Source organism: Periplaneta americana, chromosome 5, assembly GCF_040183065.1.
Source record: "Periplaneta americana isolate PAMFEO1 chromosome 5, P.americana_PAMFEO1_priV1, whole genome shotgun sequence".
NCBI classification, from domain to species: Eukaryota; Metazoa; Arthropoda; class Insecta; order Blattodea; family Blattidae; genus Periplaneta; species Periplaneta americana.
In genome coordinates, this window is record NC_091121.1 from 104,372,798 (window position 1) to 104,385,405 (window position 12,608).

At 35.2% G+C, this 12,608-nt stretch overlaps 2 protein-coding genes across 2 annotated transcripts in view; one reads left to right on the forward strand and one right to left on the reverse strand.

Annotated features, from left to right (window-relative positions):
- Positions 1–12,608, reverse strand: part of LOC138700056 (alpha-2Da adrenergic receptor) — a 687,508-nt gene that overhangs the window by 483,338 nt on the left and 191,562 nt on the right. The gene's annotated exons all lie outside the window — the stretch shown is intronic.
- The window catches only part of LOC138700054 (sodium channel protein Nach-like), a 198,292-nt gene that overhangs the window by 122,650 nt on the left and 63,034 nt on the right, over positions 1–12,608 (forward strand). Inside the window, exon 7 of the mRNA XM_069826358.1 lies at positions 11,674–11,950. Coding sequence (XP_069682459.1) covers positions 11,674–11,950 — 277 coding nt within the window. The remainder of the gene's footprint in view (positions 1–11,673; positions 11,951–12,608) is intronic.

Consider the following 12,608-nt stretch of genomic DNA (forward strand, 5'->3'; position numbering starts at 1 on the left):
CTTATTTTCGGTCATCTTCGGAACGGGTCGTTGTTGGTCTAGGCTCCTTTGATTTTGAACTCTTTGTTTGAAAGTGTTTACAAATTGAAAACTAAAGCCACGCCGTGAAAAAAATGTGATGTGTTTGAAATGAAAGTATTCGTTGGACTATTTCGTTCGTAATGTAGCCATATGAGCGTTTCTGCATTGTGAAATAAAAAATACGACCCATAGGCTATGTGTTATATGCGACAATGAGTAAAGAGCGAATCAAAGAACTACTAATTTTCCTACGCCTTGGTAATAAATATATCCAGAAGTAAGAATAACGAAAAAATCCAATTTCGCACCACACCTGACATGTGAAACATTATATGGAAGAATCCTACAAGACATTTCTTTTTTCGAAAAGCAATCTATCAGATGACAGGCTAGTGTCATTCAGGGACAGTGTCCATTTCCATAATAAATGGCTTCTAGAGTTCGAAACTTTCTACCCTTTGGAAGGATTTTCATATTTAGGAAAAGAAAGAATCAATAATGCAACAAAATTTAGGTACGTCAGTAGTTTTCCATCTTTCAGAGTAATATAACATCTACAGAAACATAATTTGTTTCACAGATTTTCAAATACGTGAAATATTATTAAAGAATTACCTCACCTTGGTTGACACGAAAAAAGTAAAGTCTTTATTCCTGGACTAGTTCATACATACGCCTGCAAGAGCAAAAAGTAGCCGTCATCATGAATTCCCTTGATATATGTGAGGTGAGTACTGGGAAGTCTGATTAATGTAATATGTTACTAGTCAGCGATGTATGCAATGGAGGGGGAAAGGAACTGGCCTCCCTACCCCATTGTCTCATGGCTTAGTTTCCTCATGAGTGATGCCTTATTATTGTCACTTATGAGATTCAAACCTGTCTTCGGACAGTTGACTAAATAATGTGGTGTGGCAGCCCACGATGTCTACTCACAATGAAAATATATCAAGAAAAAGTTAAGACAGTACCTATTTCTGAAAATTTGCTTGTGGAGTAAGTCAAGATAAAATTATTACTTTAGTTACGATGACCTATACTGCAAGCAGTACGTACTTCACCATTATCAAATTCTTTGAAACCTTAAAAAATAAATAGAGATGTTACCTTTGCAAATTTAACATGTGCAGAATACAATGTGTGTTCAGAGCATTCAATGTGCATTACAGTGTACCTCAAGTGTAAAAGTTAATGCAGGACAGATCAGTAAACATATTGGTGTGAATAACATGAAGACGTCACATATAAAATTCAAAGCTAATTTTACGTAATTTAAATTTTTAAACCTATGCAAAGTTAAGAATTTCAATCATATCATTAATTGAGTTTCAACTACAAGTATATATAAGTAAATATCCCAGGTGTCCATCGGATCGGACACCTGCCAGTCTTATTAAGTCTTAAAATGGTCACACTATCTAGGGTTAAGTATATCCACAGGTTGTTTCTTTACTCTGTGTTTCGATTTTTAATAACTTTGGTACCGGTATGCGTATGAAATTAATTATGCGTTATATTATGCCCATAAGCGTTCAGATTAAAATAGTTTACATACAAAATTAAACGATAATAATAATAATAATAATAATAATAATAATAATAATAATAATAATAATTTATTTTCCAGAGATCAGTAGAAGAGGAACTGAAAATGACGTTGAAGGCTATATATTCAAAAAGAATAAGCATCCATCTCATACTAAATAAATTCATTAATACTATAGAAAGGTCTGACAATTAGCTATTCATGTATAACCCGCTTAAAATTCTGTTTGGCAGAGTTCTAACTGATACAGGCGAATTATTAAAAAATTTAATTACATTAATAAAACATGTATTTAAACTTGAGTTGAGCCTACAATGTGGTATATGGACATTTCAATTAGTATTGATTGTATATATTTGTGATCTTATTTTATAATCATGTAAATTATTATGAATCTAAATTAAAGATGAATAAATTATACACTGTCATAATTTTAGTTTGAATAAATAAAGGCCTACCAGTCTCTCTATAATTTCTGTTCAGTATTATCCTAAGTGCCTTCTTTTGATGTAATAATATTTTTGTAACATCTGTGGCATGCCCCCATATATGTATCCCATAATTTATGACACTGAAATAGTGAAAAATATACATTTCTAAGAGTATCAGTTGCGATACAACTCTTTAGTTTTCTCAGTATGAATAGAACTCTTGATAACTTTGCACAAATATTGTCAATATAGGATTTCCATGATAATTTAGGATCCAAATGAAAACCTAATAACTTAACACTATTTTGAAATGAACTTGTCAGATCAAATATATAATCTTGAGTCTTCCCTCCATTCAAGAAAAGCCCATTGGCCAATCACAAAAACAACTATTTCTGATATTGATTTCAAAATAATTATAGTATGTTTTTAACATCTACCTTGAAAAAACATCGACATATTTTCAAACTTCATTATGCACAATTTTCAGATTGTAGCAAAATGATTAAGGCAACCCCATTTCTCTTATGTAACGCTACAGTATTTTATTGTGACGGTACGTCTTCTGCTCATCAGGTATCACTTAAAAGGAAGAGCCCTTTGTAGAGAAGAGTTCTGAAAGATGCCAAGTTTCTATAACGTTATGAAAATGACATTTAACAAGAAACAAACGTGGGTACGAACAATAGAGTCTAAGGGTGGATGAAAAGGAAATGTATAGAACAAGAGTCACAATGATATTCAAATTGTAATCAACCTTTGCCAACAAACCTTGTAGAACAATAAGAATGTGAAATCTTGAAAGCAATTCAAAGCATGACATATTTATACTCAGAACATTATATAACTCGCTTCGAGTAACGTAATATACAAACTAACTGCTACTTTTTTGCTATGTTGATTAGTTTTAAGAAGTATATTCTTCCTTTGTATTTGTTTGTCGTATTTCCTTCAATGTCCAGGATTATTTCTTAAATAACGAACGTTATACAAGATGATAATATGGAAAAAATTTGCTATGGTGACAAAATTTATTTATTTATTTAATAATAGAGTCCTGCGTTTGGTTACTTTGAGTACAAGTTAGATGCACATGGATCATACTAGCTTCGTTTGCAAACTAGGGCTCTGACTCGTCTGCTCGCTCCATTTCGTGTGTTACATCTGCTTGTTCGTATAGGGCAGTAGAGGCACTGAACAATGAGGATGCTACTCACGTTCAAAATATACCTACTGTCATGTGTATTTAATAACAAACAAAATATTTATTTAAAGCCATCTTATCTACAACAGAAGATTATTCTCACAATAAGTAAAACGCATTTAGATTCTAGATAGGCCTACTCTTTCGTTTCACAATATACAATTTACCCAAAATATAAAAGCCAATTGTAATTAATTTTCGCCTATTTACAGAGGTTCCAATATTAAATTGCATTTTTTAAATAAATAGATATATTTTATCAAAGTCAAATGAATTTAGAGGTAAATAATATGATAATTTAATGAAAGGATTGAAATTTGAATATTCACAATTGAAATAAGTTAATATTGAAATATATATTTCAGCTCTGATGTTTCAACTTCCTTACTTTTAGGAATGTTTGTAGATTGTTTTTATCTCCATGTATTACCGTCTGTAATGCCTTACTTACATAACAAATGGCTTTTAAGGAACCCGCAGGTTCATTGTCGCCCTCACATAAGCCCGCCATCGGTCCCTATCCTGTGCAAGATTAATTCAGTCTCTATCATCATATCCCACCTCCCTCAAATCCATTTTAATATTATTCTCCTATCTACGTCTCGGCCTTCCCAAAGGTCTTTCTCCCTCCGGTCTCCCAACTAACACTCTACATGCATTTCTGGATTCGCCCATATGTGCCACATGTCTGGATTTAATGTCCCTAATTATGTCAGGTGAAGAATGTCATGCGTGCAGTTCTGCGTTGTGTAACTTTCTGCATTCCCTGTAACTTCACCCCTCTTAGCACCAAATATTTTCCTAAGAACCTTATTCTCAAACACCCTTAATCTGTTCCTCTCTCAAAGTCAGAGTCCAAGTTTCACAACCCTACAGAACAATCGGTAATATAGCTGTTTTATAAATTCTTTCATATCTTTTGACAGGACTAGATGACAAAAGCTTCTCAACCGAATAATAACAGGCATTTTCCATATTTATTCTGCGTTTAATTTTCTCCCGAGTGCCATTTATATTTACTGTTGCTCCAAGATATTTGAATTTTTCCACCTCTTCGAAGGATAAATCTCCAATTTTTATATTTCCATTTCGAACAATATTTTGGTCACGAGACATAGTCATATAGTTTGTCTTTTCGAGATTTACTTCCAAACCTATCGCTTTGCTTCAAGTAAAATTTCCGTGTTTTCCCTAATCGTTTGTGGATTTTCTCCTAACATATTCACGTCATTCGCATAGACAAGAAGCTAATGTAACCCGTTCAATTCCAAACCTCTGTGTTATCCTGAACTTTCCTAATGGCATATTCTAGAGCGAAGTTAAAAAGGAAAGGTCATAGTGCATCTCTTTGCTTTAGCCCGCAGTAAATTGGAAAAGCATCAGATAGAATCTGACCTATACGGAATCTGCTGTAAGTTTCACTGAGACACGTTTTAATTGAACAAGTTTCTTGGGAATACCAAATTCAATGAGAATATTATATAAAACTTCTCTCTTAACCGAGTCATATGCTTTTTTTGAAATCCATGAATAACTGATGTACTATAACATTATACTCTCATTTTTCTCCAATATCTGTCGAATACAAAAAATCTGATCAATATTCGATCTATTACGCCTAAACCCGCACTGATGATCCGTCTCTAATGCCATATTACATAATTAATTATGAATAAGCCTACTTATTTTACACGTGAACGTTGTAACTGTATACAGCCTGTGTACGAGTATGTACAGTAGTGGCAAAAAAAAAAAACCCCGGCTGATTTCTGAGCCTTGTTCACTCCAGAGCACGATAGACTGGTAACTAAGACTTTCGTGGTTCGAATCCTGCCTAGGAAGGACACTTTTTTTGTTCCTGATTCAAATTTATTCCCAATACTTTTCGATTGCTGGTAAAATTCATGTTCTGGGAATAATAAGTTAATTAAGTAGTAAAATATCGCTGCAATGGAAAAGTATTGGGAATAAATTTGAATAAGGAACAAAAAAAAGTTTCCTTCTCAGGCAGGATTCGAACCACGAAAGTCTTAGTTATCAGTCTATTGTGCTCTGACTGAACAAGGATCTGAAATCAGCTACAAAGGTCGGTCAGATTTTTTTTTGCCACTACTGTACAAATAAATGGTGGAAATTACAATAATACAATAAATCACAATAAAAACAAAATTATTTACACTGATTACTTGCTTTAAGAGCCTTCATAACATTATAACGAGTGACTGTAAACATTTTTCCTTCTTTCTTCCTAATGAAGTGCTCGCTACCAAATTCTTCTATTGGAGCACTCATTTATAACCGTCTAGCTTTATTTTGTCTTGACACGGTTCGCTGAAGAGCAGATCTGAAGTGATTTCGTACATACCTAAACTGTTGCGTGTTGCGCGGAGGTTTTAGGTAACCATACGCAGGACTCCAATAATAACATATTAATGGTAGGATATAATGAAGTGCTCTAGAAAATCTGCCCTTCACCCACTTTGACCATCATAATGTGCTAAGGGGATCAAATTCTGAAATATTAGTAGTAGTTGGACTGATTGTTATGGCTAAGCGTAAGTTTCACAGTCAGAGATATGCATATAGGAAATAATTTATGTAGGGGAAAACCGGGCAAAGCGGATAAGGTAAGAACAAACACTGACACAGGCTATATTTTTGTGCTCCCGAAATAAAATCTTCTTGACATTGGTTGTGACAGATGTTGTCCACATACGAGTATATAAACAACAGCAATTCGTTTCTCGTACCTACGGACAGTGATATGATTTGAGAAAGAAAATATAGTTAATTATTCGCTTTGCCCGGGTACACGTGCAAAGCGAATAACTAACCCGGGCAAAGTGAATATCCCTATAACATTTTCACATTTCCATTTAATTTTTATTCACTGATAATAAAATTAAGTCAACACATAAACACGATGTTAATGAGTTATATTAGACGATAGGATATGTTATTTACAGCCCATTACAACACGTTAGATTAGTACAAAGTACAAATTTGAACAAATCGACGTTTCACTAGCACTGAAGACTTGGATTTCTTCTGCGTTTGCTCCTGCCCATAAGTTACTTCTCTTTCAACGTTTTTAATCGGTATAGATGCAAGAACTTCAGAGCGCTGACATTTTCTTCGTTTACCTCATATCTTTCGAGCATCCACTTCTGGCACTGGTCTAAATCAAAAGAGCTGACTTGGATTCTCTTGCTGACGATGTTGAGGATTTTGGTGTCACCGGAACTGAAAATCTGAGTGTAATTGATGTATTGAATATTCCTTCAATCTCTGAATATAACGACATCACAGAGGTGGTTGATTCTGAGTGAGCATTAACTGTTTCTTCAGCCTCTAAAGAAGCTGACACCGCAGAATTTGTTAAATCTGAGCCAACTGTCGTTTCGCTGATTTCTATCTCAAGTGGGCGATCTGTAAGTTGATCTGGAGAAAAGTCTTCATCAACAAACACGTTATGGTTGTATGGCCAGATAGCAGAACCAATGAATGGAAGATTTTATTTCTTCAAACGCTTTCTTCATGGCTTCTTCAGACCATTTGGCTTGTTCCGTCTTCCTCTTGAAAAATTAAACCATCTGAAAACACATTACGACCTTTTTAAGTAAAAATTAAGATTAGTGTTACTGATTTATAATTTAATTAGTGTGACTTAATGCCTCCACTATGTAAAATGATCTAACAGGCTTTATTACAATAGACAAATACATACAAAAATACTGCTAACACTTACGTAGTCAAATAAAGGTGGCAGGGCAAAGCGGATAAGTTATCCACTTTGCCCTATTGACTTTGCCCGCAGACGTCATTTCGCTTTTCATTTAAGGTTATACAAACATAAACGTCAATAATCTTCTTCGTAAGTACGGTACTTTAGAAGTAATCGTATCGCCTATATATTACTATCACATAACAAAAAGTTTCTGGAGTATTGTGTGTTATACTTTTGTTTCTCTTACCTAGAAATATTTTAAGAAAACAGTCAATTTTCTTCAAACACACGCTGATTTCTTCTCGCACTAGCTAGAATGACGACAAGTCAGTTCCAGCAGCAAAATCTGGTTGGGATTCTTCCTCAACATAGAAGAAAGCGCTATCTGTTGGCGTTTCTAAGAAATATGCATTATTCTCTTTGCCCGGGTTATTCGTTTTGCCCGGGTCTCCCCTACTTACTCTTCACAAAAAAGAAGAAGAAACGTTTTCTTTTCTTGAATTGTATACAAAAATCATTCTCTATTATGCAGAAAAATAAAATATGTTACTTCTTCTATTTGTACTGTATATAAATGTAATTACTAATTAACAATGCAGAAACTCCCATGAAATAATTCTCCATAGTCTATAGCCTGTTTTATTCTCTTTTAATATTAGGCTACTTTTTATATATAAATGCCACCATTTAAAACAGATAGACATATGAAAAAATAACAGTCGTTTACACCAATAGGCTCATTGAGGCCTGTTTTGCCTTCAACACTTGACTTTCAAGCTGTTCATTCCATCTTTTAATTGGGTTTCCTCCATTGATTTTTTTTTCCCTTTAAGACTATAATTGTCATTCTTTAAGTACTCATTATTCTTTTGTGTGCGAACCTCTGTATTGGTATGCATTTATATCTGTAATGCTTTGCGTTCTTAGTACTTATCTAATATCTACATTGCATTTGTGGTTGAAGAGTCTATCCATTCACAAATTTAAGTACTAGGGAGGATCGGAAAGTAGCGCACAACAATTTCTTTACGGTATACTATTTTGGTTAGGACGTTCAAAGTTGGCAGATAGTTTGAATCTTGCGCTAAAGACGGGTGTCACCCTGGCGAAACGAGCGACAACTACTGAGTAAAGATGGAACGTGTGCTAGCATCGTCTACTTGTGAAGAGCAGCGAGGTGTACTCAGTTTTTTTTTCTGAGCAAAACAAAAAAATCCGAATGAAATTCACAGGGAAATGTTGGAGGTCTATGGTGCTGATGGTCAGTATCGTAGCAACATCTCCAGATGGTGCAGGTTCTTCGAAGAGGGCCGAGTAATCTTACCGATGAAGCACGTTCCGGCCGACCAGTGACCACTGTAACTCCACCCAATGTCAGAGGCATTGTGGTGATAGTTACCCACCCCACAGCCCAGACCTCGCACCGTCTGAGTTTCACCTTTTCGGACCAATGAAAAAATTCCTAGGAGGCCAAACCTTTGGTTCGGATGAAGAAGTGAAATCAGTCGTGCGCAGGTGGTTATATGTTCAAAAACGGACTTTCATGAACGAGGTGTACAGAATCTGGTGTGACGATGGGGGAAATGTGTGGAGAGACTTGGTTCCTGTGTTGAGAAGTAGGTAAAACCTGTAGTTCTTTCTGCATTATTTCGTTTCCCTTACCTATTAAATACGCTGCCATAAAATGTTGTTGTGCATTACTTTTTTTATCGTCCCTCGTACTTTAATTTCCATGCATTTAGGTCGTATTGTATACCGTTTTTTCATATTAATCCTTCTAATAATATAACTTAACAGAACTGGTAATGCCGTTGTTTTATAGAACTTTCATATCGTTCCTTTACTCACTTTTTCTAATATTCCATTACCTCTACTTATTTCAGTTTTATAAGCTCTTTATTTTTTAATCCCACTACTTTTGTTATCTAGATTGTTATTTACAAATTGCATTGTTTTTCTCAAATTATAACTTGATTACAAATCTTTTACACACGTACATCTCTGATGTTCTGTTATATTGCAGTATTTTTTTAATTAATAACTTTTTAAATTCACTATGTTAAATTAATTAAACTATTGTGCTAAATCTACTTTATCTAGTAGGCATAACTAGCTTTGGTCAAAAATCGATATTACTCCACCAAGGCCAATGGAGTCCTGCAGCCCGGAGCCGTGGCGCTACTGCTCCTGCGTTCGTAATACCGCATCGCGATAGTTCACATTACACACGCGGCTCCACTCGCCTCGGTCGAGTAATACAGTAGTGGGGGTCACGAACAGAAGTCTCGCTCAAAAGTGGGTCGCGCCTACAGAAAGTTCTGGAATCACTGCTCTAGACGTTTCACTGAGATATCTTTTACACTGTGTCACTCACGCATAAAAGTTTCAAAGAAATATCAATTATTTAGAAACAAATAAAGCAGCGAGACTGTCTGTCCTTATCTGCGAGTTCCATTCCACTGAGCGGATCAATTACAGCGAGGTAATGAAATCAGACGCGCACCTGCAGTAATACCACAGTCTAGTATATACAGTCACGAAGCTCAATACGTAGTAAATATGCATCCATAGATAGTTGCTAACCACTAGGATCGCTAATATTGCCTCATTACAGACAATGCGAAATAGTACCGACACAGTCTATTGTCACTCACAACTCAAGCTTCGTGACTGTATATACTAAAAGTCTATCCCAGATAACCTGGTAGGGACTCCTTACCTTTGCTAACGGCAGAGGGGAGGACACTATGGTCTATTTCAAAAACATTGCCCATATGAATTCATTACTCTGTAGTGTGTATGTTATAGGCCTACTATAAGAACAATCATACTAAAATATAAAAATAAGGATGCGAGAAGGACTTCGTATCTTCCATGTACGAAAGTGGAATTAATGTAACCAAAATAAATATGTACCCTACAGATGAAAAATCAGCATTTAAAAAAATTACGTCAGAAAAGAATACAGTAGGGATACTAATATATAACTAGGCCTACGTACCTTTTCAATCACTAATATTAATGGAGTCTGTTTTCTCGTCATCTCAGCCAGTTCTTCAAGAGTCATAGTAGGATATTGTTCCTTCAACGAATTAAACACCTTTAAAATGCATCTCTTCTCCCCATTTCTTAACGATTTACCGGGCTTATGTTTTATGATCGAGTTTTCTGCCATTACAAATTTCACTCACTAGGCCTATATAGGTCTACTATACTGTTTAAACTGCTCTGTTAACACTATAATTCGGTAGACCTAATATATTTATATTACTCGTAGATCTATGCATACTAGCTATATACGGTACACTATTTACACATACACGTACTAAACTATATACCGGTATACAATTTATTATTACGAGTATATAACTTACTCAGACAGGACATCTAAATACTTTTATCTATATTACCTATATTCACATTATGATGATTGCAGTTCAAAATCAGTACTTTTTAAAAGTAAATGAATTATGGCGAAGCAAGAGGGTAGAACGCGGTAAGAGGAACAGCAATGCTCACGCTGGAGACAAGAAGAGGCTACAAGGATGGGGTGGAAGTTGTTCTGTTTCCCTATCAGGTTGCCCGAGATGGACTTTTAGATTTCCGTAATATCACAGTTTAGTATATACATTTACGAAGCTCAATACTTAATAAATATGCAAACATAGATAGTTGCTGACCACCAGGATCCCTACTATCGCCTCAGCACAGGCTCTTTCCCGAGCAGACTATAATGTATGTTCGGGTTTTCTATTTTAGTGTATGGAGCTCGGTGAAGTATTATATTATAACTTTATTGCGTATCATTACTCAGTTTTATTTAGTGTAATATGTCCATAAGTTCCGTTTACTTCTTATTGCATAATTTGTTGCAGAAATATTTACAAAACCGTGTTATTTTATTGTGAAGAGAATTTTGCATGTTAACATAATCTATTCGCATCAACATTTTAGGTTTAGAATGGAAGCTATTTTGAGGTTTAATAAAAAAGAATTTATGTTACGATTTTAATTTAGCACATCTACCTTCCTTAATTGTAGATAGAAAATTTACCATACCACTCCTATGAAATTAGTGTACGTACGATTGTGTTACTTCGTCTCTTAGGAAGTAGATAAATACAATAATTCTGTACGTATTCAATTGTAGTATTAAAATACAGACAAATTGAATGTGCGGAGTATCATACATTACATTATGCTTAATTATAATGTATAAATGTGAATATTGAAGTAATGGTGGAATAAACATAACCTATAATTTCAACATATCTAAATATCCGTGCGGTGCAACTGAAAACTATTGAATCGTGCATAAATGAATGTACAAGAGTTTCGCAATATTTAGTTCAAATAAAGGCAGGTATTACACATACAAATAACGTAATTTTCACACCAAAAATAATATTTCACCTTAACTTGCAAGTGAATTATGTCTGAAGTGTCTCATAATCATTGTTTTAAATTTTATTATTGCAATTACACTACATTTTACAGAAATATATGTTATTCTTTATGCATTCCAACTAATTTATATGATTTAAAAGCCACCCTTCATGATCGGGTTAAGCGAGTCACATGGTTTCCCTTACGGCCTGTATTAGATCACGATGGCAGTGACACAGTCTATTGTTCCTAGTACTCACAGAGCTCCAAGCGGCTAGCAACTATCGCGAGAAATGCAAAAAATCATCCCAAACTTCGCAACTGTATATACAAAACTGTGGTAATATTGTGTCAACAGGTCCTGCTGCACGATCCGTTCGACTACCCGTCTGACAGCACCGACGAGCGGGTGCTTAGCGCCGGCAGCATCATGATGGCGTCGGTGTATCCCGAGACATTCCAAAACACGCCCGCCGTGCTCTACGTCGGCCTGAGGCAGAGGAAGTGTCAACTGCGCAACGAGAGACGCCTGCAGAACCTCAAGCGCTACTCCTACAACAATTGCTACGCCGAGTGTCGCAGCAACTACTCCACTCGAACCTGTGGCTGCTCGCCCTTCTTCTACCCAAACGTTGGTAAGACTGGCCTAATTTAATCACGACTGAATTAAACTAACACTATCTACATAAAAGCTTACAAACGAAAGACCGACAAATAATTCATTTCTACAGATTATATACAGTATGACTATAGATAAAGTAAAGGCAGAGGAAATAGGCGGGTTTTTTTACTTGTGCGGAAACTACTCACTCCACACTTTCTCTAGCGGATTTTTGACCTGAACCAAGAGACCTTCCTGTCGCTGCGTTCGAATGCTAGATTTGTTGACATGTGCATGTGTATGATCTTATCACACTCTAGATATACTTTGAATAACTTGTTAATATAATTATTTATCTTGTGTTATAAAAATGTTTTGATTGAAAGTCAAATATACTAATTATACTACATAAATTATGTTATTTTCAGAAAATAATTATAATCAAGCACTACAAGGTCTATTCTTTACAGTTGTATTAGGTATTTTTTTCACTGTTCTACAAGCTTATGAATACCTAGAAGTACCTTTCACTATTGCAGATCTAAGTACGGTTCAAGCTCTTAAGTTCGACAGAAATCAAGTTCGACATCCTATAGTGCGACTGCTTACAATGGAGAATTAGACATGCCTCTATACGGGCACTAAGAAATGGGTTTGCCACTTAAATGGGAATTGGTTCTGTGTCTTGTAGT